The sequence below is a fragment of the Nyctereutes procyonoides genome, unplaced genomic scaffold (assembly GCF_905146905.1).
Source record: "Nyctereutes procyonoides isolate TBG_1078 unplaced genomic scaffold, NYPRO_anot_genome, whole genome shotgun sequence".
Taxonomy (NCBI): Eukaryota; Metazoa; Chordata; class Mammalia; order Carnivora; family Canidae; genus Nyctereutes; species Nyctereutes procyonoides.
The window spans coordinates 70,909,791-70,925,766 of record NW_026575135.1 but is presented as its reverse complement, the minus strand read 5'-3'; the positions used below and the strand labels follow the sequence as shown (position 1 = coordinate 70,925,766).

General features: G+C 52.3%; 1 protein-coding gene across 1 annotated transcript in view; it reads left to right on the top strand.

Moving 5' to 3' along the window:
• Positions 1-12,633, top strand: part of ADAMTS2 (ADAM metallopeptidase with thrombospondin type 1 motif 2) — a 219,512-nt gene extending 206,879 nt beyond the window's left edge. Inside the window, exons 20-22 of the mRNA XM_055302102.1 lie at positions 565-694; positions 1,781-1,870; positions 9,203-12,633. Coding sequence (XP_055158077.1) covers positions 565-694; positions 1,781-1,870; positions 9,203-9,660 — 678 coding nt within the window. The 3' untranslated portion in view covers positions 9,661-12,633. The remainder of the gene's footprint in view (positions 1-564; positions 695-1,780; positions 1,871-9,202) is intronic.
• The last annotated feature ends 3,343 nt before the right edge of the window (positions 12,634-15,976 follow it).

Here is a 15,976-nt window from a genome sequence, read left to right as displayed (position 1 = left end):
CAGGTCTGCTGAGGTAATCCTTTTCTGCGATATATAAGGTGAGGACTTGGATATTCTCCTGGCGGGGCTGTGCTGAGCCATGAGCCAAGCCAGGAGTGTGGGTGTGACAGCTCTGGGCCTGTCCCCATGCCGTGAGGCAGAGAGGGCACCAGGTTGAAGGGGCAAATGAGGCCTTGTGTCCAGGGGTCCTCTGCCAAGACCTCCTGGACTCAGTCAGAGCTTTCCCAGTGGCCCCCAGGGCACAGCAGGTTTTCCTGGGCCCCAGGTGGGCTTCCTTCGGCCAGAGAAGGGAGATGCCCACTGAGAACCTGGAAATGTCAGGCCCTATACATTTGCTCTAAGTCATAGGAACTCAAAGAGATAGACATGTGCATCCCTCTTTAGAGCCTCAGGAGATCGAGGTGGCCACTTGAGGCTGGGCAAGGCAGGACAGGCCTCTAACACGTACACTTCCCTCTGCCCCTCACCGCCTTCCACGTATTATAGGGTCACATGTGTGGGGAGCTCTTTCAGTCCCAGCTGACCACGGGAGGCGGGCCCTGACTGGTGACTCTCCACCTGTAGTGCTCGGTGACCTGTGGCAATGGCACCCAGGAGCGGCCAGTGCTCTGCCGAACGGCGGATGACAGCTTCGGGATCTGCCGGGAGGAGCGGCCTGAGACAGCCAGGATCTGCAGGCCGGGCCCCTGTCCCCGTAAGCCATCTGCTACCCCCACTCCCAGTGTACAGTGAGCGCAGGGCGAGGGGGGTTGGGTTGGGCAAAGGCAGCTCTCCCCACAACTGGCCAGACCTAGCATCTGTGAACTGGAAAGAGAAGCCAAGGGTTGGGACCTTTTCTAGTCAATAATAGAAGGAACTCAGCCATGACTGCCTTCCAGACTGCTCACCGTGGATCTGGGAGACAGAAGCAGGTTCATAGTGACCACACGGTGGTGCTCAGCCAGATGGGGTGCCCAGGCCCATGCAAGTAGGGGGTTCCTTGTGAATGGGGGTGCCCAAGGAAGCAGGGGGTGCCTTGTGAGTTGGGGGTGCCCATGCAAGCAAGGGGTGCCTGTATGTATTAGGGGTGCACATGGAAGCAAAAGGTGCCTGTATGATAGGGGTGCCCATGGAAGCAGAGGGTGCCTGTATGTATAGGGGTGCCCATGGAGGTAGGGGGTGCCTTATGTATAGGGGTGCCCACGGAGGCAAGGGGTGCCTTATGTATAGGGGTGCCCATGGAGGCAGGGGGTGCCTGTATGTATAGGGGTGCCCATGCGAGCAGGGAGGGCCTCGTGCCCTCTGAAGAGTACAGCTAGAACACCGTCTGCATGCAGACACCTTGCCAAGGGTCAGACGTGCTTCACTCTGGGTCCCAGGAAATCCCACTCTAGGATTCTGGGATACTCTGCATTGTAGACCCCACCCTGAGTTCCATCTACTGTGGAGGATGTTGTTCAGGGAGGTCAGATGTGCCCACCCAGCCAGGCAGGGGGATAGATCCAAGATGTACTTGCTCCCCATGTTCCTGGGGAGCAGGGAGTGGGGAGTGCTGGGAATAGTGCAAAGATGAGGAGGCGTGGCAGGGCCTCATACTGACTAGTTAGTAGCCAGGACCCAGGAGGCATGGCAGTGGGGGAGGGCAGGAGGTGGCCCTGTACTGGGCCGCTGGGGCCTGTCTGTCCCAAGGGTCCTCGAATGCCACGCTGGGGAGTCAGAGCCCTCCTGTTGCCCTGGGATGCTGGAGGTGGTGGCCCCAGAGTGGGGCCTCAGCAGCCACAGCCCCACCTCTCCCCTCTAGGAAACATCTCTGATCCTTCCAAGAAGAGCTACGTGGTTCAGTGGCTGTCCCGACCGGACCCCGACTTGCCAGTCCAGAAGACCTCGTCAAGTAACCGGCCCGTTTATAACTCTGCCTCTGCCCTCCAGTGCATGCCCTGCGCTCTGTGGAGCTTGCCATGGGCTTCCCTCCTCTCTTTCTGTGGAAAACTTCCCTGACTCTTCCTGAGCACTCTCTCGGTTGAATCTGATTTCTCCTGGGCCGCTGTGCTCGGCTGTCTCCTTTGGCTCCTACCCGCCGCTGGGCTGGGAGGGCCCACCTCGCGGAGGCATGGCCCCGGGGCACCAGCCTCTCATGGGGGGCCGGGACCTGGTTGGTGATGGCGTGTAAAGGGGCAAAGATCTGTCTTGGTGCTGGAGGGGTCAGAGGCCAGAGTGCAGATGTGACCACTTCTTGGGGCCACATCCCTCCAAGCTGGAGCTTCAGGTCAGAAGTCAAGGGGGAACCCGCCCATCCCCTTTCAAACGCTGCCTGCTGCCCGGTAGTGAGGCGAGGCCAGAGGGGGTCTGGGGCATGCAGATTCTGGGGGGCGGGCATCAGGGGTTCCCCAACCGCCCCTGCTGTTGCTCCTGCTGCTGACTCTGTGCTGAGTGCGTCTTCCTGACTTGTGTGACTGTGGCCTGCTTCCCTTGGCCTTTGCATCCAAGTTCCACAGCCCTTGGCCCCCACTCCCACCCTCCGTGCCGCGTCCCCTTGGGAGCTCGGGTCAGATGGAGGCAGCAGAGGATGTGTCCCTCCAGTGGGACATTGGGACACAGCACCACCTCCACTCTCTTGTCCATTAGCTCCAATGGCCTTTTCTCATTGTGCGCACATGACCCCATCCATAGAGGTGAGAGAGTGAAAGAGAGAGAGAGAGATTGAGAGAGAGAGAGACTGAGTGGATGTGGCCACCTACCAGTGTGAACAACTACAGAATTACCTCAATTTTTATTGCTTTTTTGCTTAGATAAAACTGTAGAAAATGCCTTAAAGTTGAAAGGTAACAGAATCGGCTGCTAAAGTCCAGCTTCAGAGCGGGTGTGATCCAGGTGGGAGGCGGGGCAGCACCGCCCAGGGTAGGTGGTGGGGGGAGGCCATCGGGCTCATCCAAGGCTTCTCGCAGCGGGGAGCCCCGGGCATGCTGGCTCCAGCCCACTCTGCTCTGCAGACAGGATACCCCCTCTGAGGCCCCGCAGCCCGTGGGCACTGACTGTTTGCTGAGCCCCCTCCCGGGCGCTCCCCGCCCGCCCCCACCAACGGTGCTGCCTTACACAGAGGGCAGCACGCTGGGCCTGTGTGCCCCGTGTCCCCTGTTGCAGCCCCACTCCACCGTGCCACCTGCTAACAGCACCTTGCTGCGCGCCACCTCCTCCCTGGCTCTGACTACTGTTATGTAAATACTTGATGTGTCACCCGTACTAATTCTCACGACTGTTAACTTCCAACTTTGATTAGGCCACGCAAGTGACTCTGCCTCTGGGAAGGTGCGGTACGGTCCTGGGCATCGTGCTCTCTGTCTGTATGCACTTTGGTTTATCAGGGATATTTTATTAGCGTTTTGTACGCATCTGATGACGTAATACATAGGTTCCCATTGTTGTCGCTTTTCCAGTGTTTTTATGAGACAACTTTAGTGTGTGCCAAAGTGACTGTGGAAATGACCTTTTCTCCTTACTAACAATGGAAAGACTTCCTGTCATGCATCCCACAAATAAAGTCAATAAAAGTTCCGTGAAACTGGGTGCTCGGGTTTGGCATGCTGCTGGCTCCTTCTCTTCACCTGCGCGGCTGGCGGCGCTGCCCAGCTGCCGGTCCCTTCTGTCTCCTTAGTGACTGGGTTTCTGCTGCAAATGTGACTACTGCCCACCACCTCCCCACACCCCGCTGCCCAATGTAGATATGTAGGCCCCTCCCCCACTGGGGGACATTCCCCTTCCCCAGGCATTTTTCAAAATCTGACAGCAGCCCATGAAGACACTTCATCCTGATTTTGACTTTGGAATTGTTTGTGCTAAACAAGCCTCTTGTGGGACCATCTGGGTTCTCTCCTCACACGTGGAGATTTTACCATAAGGAACAGGACCCAGAGTGGGCTTCTCCCTCTCTCTGGGATGAGTGGAGTGGGAATGTCGGGTCAGTAGCACAGACAGTGCTGGTCCTGGTCACTGTGCCCTGAGCCACCATCGGGCCACTGCCCTGGCTGCTGGCACTGCTCTCAGCCTTAGGCTACCTATCCAGGGAGGGGAGGTGCCTGTCTGGTCCAGGTTGGGGAGGGGATTCTGGTCAGGAGAAGGTCAAGCGGCAGTGGCTCTGGGGACCTGGTGTGTGCATTCATGTGAGCATGTGCTCAGCAGTGCCTGCCCATGTCTCCTGAGGCCTCACCTCAGAAGCCACGGGGGCCTGGTGTGTTTGCTCACCTGGCTGACAGCAAGTCAGGACCAGAGAGGGAGTCAGGGCCCAACAGGGCCCTTCTTGCTGCTGAGCTTTTCTCCTCCCATTCCTATAAAGGGGATCCCATGCCAAGGAGGAGGGAGACCGTGAGAAAGGATGAAATGGGGCCACCTGGCATCATGGAGATGGGCTTTGGGGCACAGGGCCAGGCCCCAGGTGCCAGCCTACAAGGGAGGGTCATGGTAGCATGGCTGAGCTCACCCTGTCCCGAGCTCTGGTCCCAGAGAGGAATCCCGGCTCAAGGGATACAGGAGACCCAAACAACATCCCCTGACAGGGCTGCATCCACGCAGTGTCGCTGCCCAGAAGGACCAGAAGGAATCCCCGCTGAGGGGGCTCCCAGGCCAGAGCTGCAGGCAGGCTCTCAACACCTGGGGCCAGCTGGGTACCGGGCACTGGGTACCAGGGCATGGGCTGACAGGGGTCCTGTGCTTCTTTATGCTGTGGCACGACCTTTGGAGGGTCAAATGCTTCAGGAGGCTCGACTGAGGGAAAAAAGAACCCAGTTTCCTCCATCCCAGTGTTTCCTGAAGCATGGGAGACAGGGAGGTTTCAGGTGGTGCATAAACATGGTCTGAGCTCCTAGGAGCAGCCCTCCCTAGTCCCTTTACCCCTCATGGCACCCCGAGAGGAAGCCTCCCTGGGCAAGGGGCCAGGTCTCCCCCAAGCTCACTTGCTTGCTTGCTTCTCTGCAGCTCGGAGCCGTGCAGGCAGGAGTGTCTCCCTGGCATTCGAGGGATGAAACTTCCTTCAACTTAAAACCTGTCTGTGTTCTGTTAGGGTCACCTTTATTGCCTGCCGTTACTTTCCCGTGAATGGTGGTAGTGTAAAGTATTTTTCTGAAATAAATTTTTTTAAATTTTTTTTTAAATTTTTATTTATTTATGATAGTCACAGAGAGAGAGAGAGAGAGAGAGAGAGAGAGAGAGAGAGAGGCAGAGACATAGGCAGAGGGAGAAGCAGGCTCCATGCACCGGGAGCCCGACGTGGGATTCGATCCCGGGTCTCCAGGATCGCGCCCTGGGCCAAAGGCAGGTGCCAAACCGCTGCGCCACCCAGGGATCCCTGAAATAAATTTTAAGTTTAAAAAAAGGAGTTCATTTAAAGGAGGAAACTAGTGGGCAAAGTTAGAACACGGCTGATATTTGGCTGGAGCCAAGATTGTGGGAACGGTCCGCGAATGGCTTCAATTTGTGAGAATGGGTTTGCTCTCAGTGATTTGTTTGCCGGAAGGCAGATCTCACTAGTTCATTGCTACTGGAAGTGGCTAAAGGTCACGTATTATGAAACTGAATTTTTCTCTTGGTGTAGGGATCCTCTACCAGTCGGCGCCTCTGGACACATCAGGGGCCCTTGGTGGTACAACTCCCTTCATCTCGGAAGGCTCTACTCAGCAAAAAAACTTAAACATACCCAATTGTTGGTGTCTTGAAGAGTGGTTGGGAATGATGACTTTGAAATTTGTCTAGGCTGGTGTTAGCATACCCAAGCTCTTGGCCCGTGGCTTTCTTAATTATTCGTTCATTCATTCTCGTTTTTAAAAACCTAAAGCGATGTAGCCACTGATCAAAGGACGCAGGGCCTGGCCCCCGGCTGTCACCTGCCTGTAGCAGGGAGATGGACTCTTATTCCTGACTTGCCCATGTGTTCAGGGACATCTGTCCAGTGCTTTCTGTGTCAGGCTCTGATCATGGCACTGGGACAGCACCAAGCACCTGACCACCGGTCTGCAAACTTTCCTTAAAGGGCCAGGTAGTAACAGTCAAACCTTCTTTACAAAACCAGGTGGAGGCACAGACTTGGCCCACATGGCACAGCAGGCCGACCCCAGGGAGAGGTTTCGCAGAGATCCTGTTATCTGCATGAAGGAGAAGGCACAGGGGACAGGAGGGGCACTGGTCTGTAGCAGGGGTGACCCCACTCCCAGCAAGGCTCCATCCTTGTCCTGTCGAGGCCCGTGCCTCCACCCCATCCCATCCCAATGGTCAAAGCCTGCAGGGAGACACTGCTTCTTGTGTCATCACAAGTGCCCTTGGGTCTCTGGAGGGGTGTGATCAGTGGTTTTCACACAGTCACCTGGAGGCTGCCAGAAAGGGGAGGAGGGCCAGGGAGTGCGGAAGGGAGCAGGTGGGGCTCTGAGCACTCCACGCTTCAGACAGGACCACTCCAGGGTCTTCTGTATCATATACTGGGCATCTCGAAGATTTTTTCTGAGACAACATTCTACAAGTTTTTAGACCCTGAAAGCCCCACCTCAGGATCTTTCTGTTTGATTTCCAGAATCGGCCTTTAGCACACGGCCACACACATTTTCCCCTCCACATCTTGAGCCTATTTCTCGGTCTCTAGGCTAGGAAGGCCAGAGCTTTTCCTGCATAGCTGAGCTGATTTATCGCTTCACGCTGTACCTCATGCATTCAGGCATGTTTCCTTATTTGGGCCACTTAGAAGCTCAGAGCCAAAGCTAGGTCCACCTCTGGTGGTATGTGCCTCTGAGTGTCCTCACTTGTCATGTTCCTATTTTAAACTCCATAATTTCCCTGTTTTGAACTTCCTCAGTTATTCACATGTGTCTTTTTCATATTTATATATTTATGCATTTGCATTCTCCAATTCACTGTTCTCGTCTCTGGGGATTGAGGGGTGCCCAAATATAGCTTAAGGCTATATACTGCCCTTTGGAACTTGCCAGAAAACAGTCAGGCAATAGACACCTTATCTAATAATTACAGTGTGAACTTGCCAACTGGGATAGAGTGCTGGGAATAGGAGGACCTCCCAAGGGTAGGTGGGCAATTATTGCCCGAAGATGTGTTTCAGCTGAGCCTCAAGGAGGAGAGCAACTGAAGGAAGAGAGAGGGAGTGGGTATAGTATATGCAAAGGCCCCGTGGCCAGAGGGAACACAGTATAAAGTAGGGGGTCCAAGGCCTGAGTGAAGATGGAGATGTGAAGGGGCCAGATCCTCACCCTGCAAACAACAAGGGGCAATGCAGGGCTTCAGTCAGGACATCTTCAATTGAAAAATAGCATTCTGACTAAAGCAGGGTAGTGGACAAGAAGGAGAAGGAATTGAGGAAGCAGAAAGGAGGCTCTTATCACGGTGCAGAGCTTAACCCCATGGAGATGGGAGAGAGAGGGGATCATGGACATACCAGGGAGCATCTAGGACTTGAGGTGAATGGACAGAAGGGCGGGGTGGTGCCTGCGGTTTGGCTTGTGCTCTGCAGAGGCCATTCTGTGAGATAGGTGGCGCCAACAGAGGCCCTGGGCTTGCATGGGATGTGTGGAGTCTCAGGCACGCTGGGGACCACCGGGCACAGTGGCCTGTCTGAGCAGGCCATTGTATCCTAGAGCCCGAGGCTCTGGAAGTTTGGGGTCAGTATCCAACCAAGCAGGTCAACAGCCTGGAAGGGGAGGTGACAGCCTGGAGCAGCGGGCAGGCAGCAGGTGCTGTCAGAACCTCCTGGAGGGGAGGGCACCTGCTCTCATCTGCTCCTGCGGGAAGTTTCTGTGGAGACAGCACCTTGTGTTGCACAGAGTGACTGCATCTCACGTGGTTTCAACCCCTGGCTGCCCTTCCCTTCCCTTCCCACCTGAATCCTTCCTTCCTCTCAGTAGGAGATGGGGTCACGGGTAGGGAAAGGAGCACGCGGCAGCAGTTGTGCAGGGAAGGTTGGAGATGCTCGCTGGGGAGGGCAGAGGGTGGCTGAGCAGAGACGCCGTAGGGAAGCTGGGGAGGGGGATTTATGAGGGACCCCACATCCCTGTTCTGCTGTCACATGACCTGTTGAGTGAATTCTTATAACTCATCTCAGTTTTTGTGTTGTGTTGTCGAATGAGGTGGTGGGGGCCAGGGAAGGGAGGAAGACATGGGAGGAAGACAGCGAGGAGAGTCAGAGCAAGAGCAAGAGGGGGCTGTGTGGGTGGGACTGCCATGACCCTGAGCCACTGCCCCATCCTGCCTACACGTGGGGTTCTCTCCATGAACACGGCACAGCGCTCCCTTACGGTTCCCTATAACGTTTTTCTCTTGTCCGGCTTCTGTATGGCAAGAATGCAGGAGGTAATACGCGTACCGTACAGGATCTGCGTTAACCAGTGGCGTAGGCGATCGGTCAGGCTTCCCGGCAGCCTAGGCTATTAGTTAAGTTTGGGGGCATCAGCAGCCCTATGTGAATTTTCAGGGGTCCACTTTGCTACAGCGGCGGCCAGAGCTGGAGCCGGGCCCGAGGAAGAGAGCTGTGCGCGCAGGGCTGCCGGGTCTCCGGGGAGCGATGCAGGCTAGCCCGCCGGCGGGAAGGAGAGGGGAGGCCTGTGTGCAGGCACCAGACCACGGAGCCGTTTGGGGGCTGGCCAGGAGCGCAGCGTGGAGGGTTGGGCGCAGGTGCAGCCATGGCAGGACACGAGGCTGTCGGGTAAGTGGAGGCAGGTGGAAGCGAGACGCGTCCAGGTGAGGATGGGAATGCACCATGGAGGAACGTGGTGAGGCCACGACCACGGCTTCGGGATTCGTTCTTTCAGGTTGTAGACACTGGTTCCTTCAGGTTCGGTTTGGTTATAGTTGCTGCTTATAGATTATTGTAGGGCCAAACTCTGCCACAGAATTTCACTGGGGTTACCACTTGGGTGTCAAACAGGGATCTGATGGAGTCCTGTGCTTTAAGACGAGCTGGAATCACTCCCTAAGAACAGACACACCTCGATTTCGTCTCAGACTTTGAGAAAGCCCTGGGGGCCTGCCTGGAGGCAGGGAACACTGCACACTGCTTGTGAGGCAGCTCTGTGCCCCGGGTCCTGCTGACATCAGAACCACACGGACTTTCTGTGTGAGCTCGCTTGCCGCTGTGCCGTCTCTGGGCTCTTCCACACGCCTCCTCCTGCTTCCTCTGGGGGGCACCAGGTCCCCCTTACCCTGTCCTTTGGTTATTTGTCCCACTTTTCTTTTTCAGAGGGCCGCTGCCAAGGCGACAAGTCAATGTTCTGTAGGATGGAAGTCTTGTCTCGCTATTGCTCCATCCCAGGCTACCACAGGCTGTGCTGCAAGTCTTGTAACCTGCACGACAACCTCACTGATGCAGACGACGGAGTGGAGCTGCCCCCCGGGAAGCTCAACGACATTGAAGAGCTCATGCCCACCCTCCCAGTGCCCACTCTAGTCATGGAGGTGCAACCTGTGCCAGGCACGCCCCCACGGGTGCCCCTCAATGCCTCCCACACCAACAGCACCGAGGATCACCCAGATACCAACGCCGTCGACGTGCCCTACAAAATCAGCGGCCTGGACGAGGATGTCCAGCCACCCAACCTGATCCCTCGACGACCGAGCCCATATGAAAAGACCAGAAACCAGAGGATCCAAGAGCTCATTGATGAGATGAGGAAGAAAGAGATGCTCGGGAAGTTCTAATAAAATGGAAAGATAGCATCAATAGCATTTCCCCCCCTTGCTTATAGATATATTCCATGGGATGGCAAATCATGGAGATGAAGGAAAAATTTCTGATTCCAAAAGGTTTTGAGAAAACGGGAGAATGACATAAACATCTATGCATATGGTTGTGAGCATGTGGCAGCAGGTTAGCACATCTGTTTGTTGGCCAGCTCTGGAATGTTCCATGTCCCTTGCTGGGACCGGGTGTTGGGGTAGAGAGCAATAGAGAGGTTCTTTGAGTGCCGTGAATGAGGGAGGGCAGGAGGCTAACCCAGAGAGAGGAGACACATGCCCTGAGCTCCTGAGCAGTGATTGGCCATCTTCTTTTCCTTGGTGGTGATAGTCCTTCTGGAGCTGCGGGCCATTTCCTACCAATCCCCAGCCAAGCCCCAAGCCCCATGCGGACTCCTAGGAGAAACAGTGATTTATTTACCAATCAGCCCATCACTAAGATGAGCACAATGAAGTGCAGGTGGTGAACATGAATGCCAGTGACTCCAAGGGCCAGGCAGGTGGTGAGGATGTGTGGTCCCCCACTAGAGCTGCTTGCTGGCTCCAGCTGCTGCTGCCTCTGGGAGAGCTGGCCCCCACTGCCAGATAGTGTGCTTTCAGTAGAAGTCTAGCTCTGTGTGCAAAAATCCTCAATCCTCAAACTTCAACTCAAAATACAGGGTGTCTGGAAGGTCTGTTGGGTTCTAGAGCCACCAGGCTGCAGCCTGTGGTCTCCAGGCCTGGCCAGATGCAGTCTCTTGGGAGTAGGACTTCAGGAAAGCCACCTGGCCCATTTGATGCTCATGCCCCATGTTGACTCAGCCCAGACTGAAGCTGTCCACTCCTTCCTGGGAAGGTACTGAGACTTGATAGATCTAAATGGTGGGCCACATTTCCTACATGAGGAGAAGACAGCAGGGTGCACTCCTGGGCTCCCTCAGGCCTCTCTCATGTCTCCGTTGGCCCCAGGGCTCCCCAGGGAGGCTCTCCCTCCCCAAGTGCACTGGAAGAATGATGGGGGCATGGACTCTGCTGCAAAGTCCAGTGAGTGGTCAAGGCCGGTGACTCTCCCAGAACGGTGCAAGGGGGTGCTGCCACCAGGGTGACTGGGCTCTGGGTTCTGAGATGGGGCTCTGCAGGCTCAGGTTGCCTCCTAAAGACCAGCTTTGCTTGTGGGTGTGGCCCTGTCCTGTCCAGCCCTGTGGAGCCCCCTTCCATGCCTTGGAAGTGCTAGCAGGGAACTGGAATATCTGGCCTCCGATGGGAAGCCCAGGTGGGAAGTGGGGAGACTCTGCTTTATCTTTGGCTGTTCTAAACTTTTACAACTTCTGTTTTCAGCAGAATGGTGCTTTGTTAGCAAGATGTGAATGAGAGAGAAATGGAGTGGGGGTGGATGGGAGGATGGTGCCTAATTTTCACCTCTCCCTACATTGATATTTTGTGAACATGTAGCTTCAACTTGCCCAAATTACAAAACCCAGGGACACTGTAGCTGCTTAGCTGGGCCTAGCCTCACATGTAATTCTTAAGCTTTCCATGTCTAGGAAAGTTCTAGAGTCTTTGTATTCTCAGCAGTCCAGATGCTAGAGAACTCTTTCCTGTGTGATTCCCCATCATATGGATGGGAACACTGAGGTTCAGGGTGATAGCATGATGGCTACTTTATACGGAGTCTGAGGTGCTAAGTATGTTTGTCTGCTCCGTGCATGCATGTGGGTGTGTGTCTGTATGTGATCTAAGGGACAAAGTGAGGGTGTAGGAACCAGTGAGAATGCTATCTGGGATGATGGGATGATGCTGAACCTCCCCACTGGGTGATAACCAGCTTCCCCTCACCTCTGCCTGGCCCAGCGGCCTCCCTCCCCTCTACCACCATGTCCCACACATACTCACACCTGTCCTGGTGTCTCAGAGGGCCTTGCTGGTTCCTAAGAAGCAAACTGGAGAAAACATTTTTGGCTCTCTCTCATAGTATCACTTCTTTAACAGATGTGGTATACAGCACTTTTGCAGTCCTGTCTCTCTATAATCAGGAAATGGATGCCTTGGCTTTCCCTCATTGGTTGAACCCATGGCAGCTGGTGCTATTCACAGGCTGAAGGACTAGGGCAGTTCTTGCTTGGGTCTGTCCTGGGATGCAGAGGAAGCTCAGGGTGACTGACCAGAGAGTATTACTCAGTTTACGCAGCCTGGGGACCTCAGGATGGGAACGCTCCATTCCCAGATCCAAGCAGAGCAGGGCTCCATGTCTTGGGGCTGGAAGGCTTCAGGGAGAGGCCCCAGGTGGGACATACCCAGGGTTACCTGTCTTCTTCTGGAAGGAGAGAGATGGACACCATCCCATAGGTGATACTCACTGCCTGGGGCCATGTTCCCACAGAGTTCTCAAGAACCAGACGATCTGCCAAGGTTTCTCTAAGGAATACAGGGTTTATTAGACTCTGAGAGACTTCTAATCCCCACTGAGCTCGGGACAGTGGGACAGCCAGCCTAGCAACAGTCCTGAGTCTGGGGGCCAATAAAGCCTGAAGGCCAGGGAGGTTTTCTAGCTGAGGTCCTGGAACACTGTGTTGAGATCAGAAGTCCTCTCCATCTGCAGCTCCAGGAAGCTTCATTAGTGGGGAGACTCCTGCTGGGGCTTGGGAACATGGCTCTGATCTCCTTTTGGAAAACCCATGGAATTTCCCGTGTAAGCCTTTTGTTTGTATTTCAAGGTTGTTTGTTTGTTGGGTGTCTATAAATGGTGCTCAGTAGCACTCTTTCTCAGATGAACATGAAGACTCTACCCCCCAAATGCCAGGCAGCCACCACAGGAATCATGACATGGTGCTGAACTCAAGTCACAGCATTTTATCTTACTGATCACAGCCATCGACACATTTGTTTTCTGTATAGAAAAATTTGGCTTCTTGATTTTATAACTTATTAAAGTCAAAATGTCTGTGTTTTTGCACATCATGCCTGTGTTTGTGTGTTACCTTGACCATGCTACCCATCCCCCCTCATTCTCAGACCAGACTGGGCCAGGTGGAAGGATGGGCTGCCTTCACAAGGCCAAGAAGCCGGTTTAGGCGGCACCAGGGGGTGCTGCGCCACGGGTGCTCTGGTTGGGACCTTGTGAAAGGCCAGGGGCACCCAGAAGGGTGGGTCTCCCCCGGTTCCCCAGGGAGTTGGTTGTCCAGGAGACACCACTTGTTCCACAGCTTCCAAGTAAACTTTTAGTCCCAGGAGATGAAGAATCCCCTGACTGCAACTCCTCCCTGATTATGACCCCTTCACTCCTATAATTAGGGTTCCCAGAAAAAAATAACTAGATGCTGAGTTAAATCGGAATTTCAGAGAAACAACAAATAACACTTTAGTATAAAATCAGGACACACTTCAGGTGCCTGGGTGACTCAATCAGTTGAGCACCCAACTCTTGATTTCAGCTCAGGTCATGATCTTAAGGTCATGGGATCAAGCCCCACATGGGGCTCCATGCCCAGCATGGAGCCTGCTTAAAGTTCTCGTTCACACTCCATCTCCCTCTGCCTCTCCCACCACTCACTCACTACTTACTCTTTCTCTCTTAAAAAGAAGAATTGGGACACCCTTAAACTAAAATTATTTGTTGTTACTCTGAAGTTCAAATTTAAGTGAAGGTCCTCTGTGTTTATTTGCCAAATGTGGTAACCCCTACTCCCACCCCCACCCCATAATCAGTATTCCACTTTTAAAGCCTGTTCTCTCTGGCCTCTTTGACCAATATTTTCAGGTGTGGGGAGTGGGGTGTGGAGGAAAGGAGGCTGAAGGAAGAGGAGACTTCTCCTAATCCCCAGAGCCACAGAGGAGGTAGACTGACAATGTGTGCACAGTACTGGGGAGAGAGCACTTACGAGTGCTCTTACGAGTTTGTGCTGAGGTTGGAGGTGGCTTTGGAATACATAGGATTTTTCATTGTTCTTCCTTGTAACTTGTTTTTTGATTCCATTGTTATGGTGTAGTTAGTAATTTATAACAAGAGGAACTTGGGATGAGTGCGAGTGTGTGTATTAGGAGTGGGGAGAAAGTGGAGTTGGGTGAGCAGAACTGGCTAAAACTAGATACTTGCAAAATATAGAAGGAATGGCAGGCAAGGAAGGCCCCATATGTGCTTTCTGAAGGATGCTGATTAATGGTTAGGAGGAGCAAATGATGACACTACAGAGGTATTGGCCACCACTCCCTATGCATGGTCATCATCACTGGCTTATGCCCTTCTGAGCATTCTTAGCCCAGGGGAGCACAATACACCCCCAATGAGAGGCTGTGCGGTCCCTCTGCATTTCATGACTCCACATTGTTTCTTCACTGTCTTGAGTTTATATGCTCCTAAGCCATACTCCCATGATTTTATATCCAAATATTAATATGCCCACCCCACATCATGCAGACGTCCTAGAGGGGTCTTAGACTCTCCACCCTCCTACACAGATGCATTAACATCCACTCATGGCAAGTGGAGACTGGGCAGACAGGGGTCAGGAGGTGTTTGCCTTTCGGAATGAGATTTCCACACTGTTCTCTGTGAGGGCTCCCCCAAGGGACTAGCCTCAAATACGCATAGAAGATACACAAAGACACTGCCTCAGTGCATCAAAGCAACTACTTCGTTTGTTCAACTAAGGTTCCTCTAGTTTCTTTACACGAACACTTAGATCACTGACTTTCAACCTTTTTTTTAATTCTATGCACTTTATGGCTATAGATTTCCCTCTAAGCACAGCATTAGCTATACCCCACAAGTTTTGACATTTCATACATTTATTATCATTCCATTCCAAATATTTTCTAACTTCCATTATGACTTCCTTTTTGACCTAAGAGTTCTTTTTAAAATGTTATTTAATTTCCAAACATTAGGGGATACTCTAGTTATGGATCATAGATTTTCAGCTATTTTATTGTGGCCAGAAAATATTTTCTGGAAGATTTCAACCCTCTGAAATTTGTTGAAGCTGGCTTTATGGCCCAGGATGTGGTTTTTCTAAGCAGTGCAACTTGTACTTGAAAAGAATGTGTAACTGGAAGTTGTTACATATAGTATTCTGTAAATGTCCATTATGTCAAACTTGTTATTCAAATATTTTATAATTTTTTTGTCTTTTTGTTCTATTAATGTGAAAGTTGTTTTAATACCTCTCATTGTGCATTTTTCTATTTCTCCTTGCAGTTCTATTAATTTTTACCCTTCTTTAAAAAAAAGCCATTTTACTATTTTTAGGCCACATTAATGGGAGTATATAAATTTTTAATTGTATTTCTTCTTGGCAACATTTTCCCTCATCTTTAGGAATTAACAGATGTTATTCCCAGCATTAATTTCTGTCTTGAAACTTTCTCCCCTAATGTTAGTATAGCTATGTCAGCTTTTAGTTCGTGGTTGCATAATATAACTTCTTCCGTTCTTTTACTTTCTGCAATGAATCCCCATGCACTAGTAACAAATTGTCCAAGGCCCCAGTGACTGCGGAGACTGAGGACTGCATTCGGGGAGTCGTCTGTCACAGAGCAAGGATTCAAATAAGCAGCTAGAAGCTGGCTCAGGAGCAAACATGGACAACCCCATCACCAGTCCAGAGGAAAGATGCAGCCTTGGAACCAGAATGGTGGCTGGGTGACAGGTGAATGTGCTAGCTCCACACCATCCTGGGGTTGGTCGGTCCCGGAGAAATGCCAAGACACGAGCAGATCAGACCACTGGGTTTCAATGGAACAGAGCTCCATCTCTGTGGGCATCACAGAGGGCTTGCAGACCCCAGAGAAAGACCACCTTGCTCCTAAGACCTCAAGGTCATCCAGCAACCTGGAAGCAGTGATCCCCCTCCTGTGTCTCAACATGAAAGCTTAGGTTATTGACTTGAGATCCTTCTTGCTTTCTGATATAAGCCTATACAGCTTTCCCTCAGGTGCTATTTTAGCTGCACTTCATAAGTTAGCTGATATGTTGTATTACCATTTGCATTTAGTTCAAATATTTTCTAATTTCACCTATAATTTCTTCTTTGGCCTATGGGTTTTTTAAAGTATTTTTTAAAATTTTCCAAATATTTGGGTACTTCCCAATTTTTCCTTTCTGTTGTTGATTTTTCTTATTACTTTTATTGTGGTCAAAACCCCCATACTTTGCATCATTTCAGTCCTTTTAAATGTACTGAGACATTTTCATGGCCTTGTATGTGATTTACCTATGGTTCACACCTGTTGGACAACAGTGCTTATTCTGTTGCTCAGTGGGGTGTTGTGCAGATGCCAGTTAGGTCGAGGTGGTTGATAATGT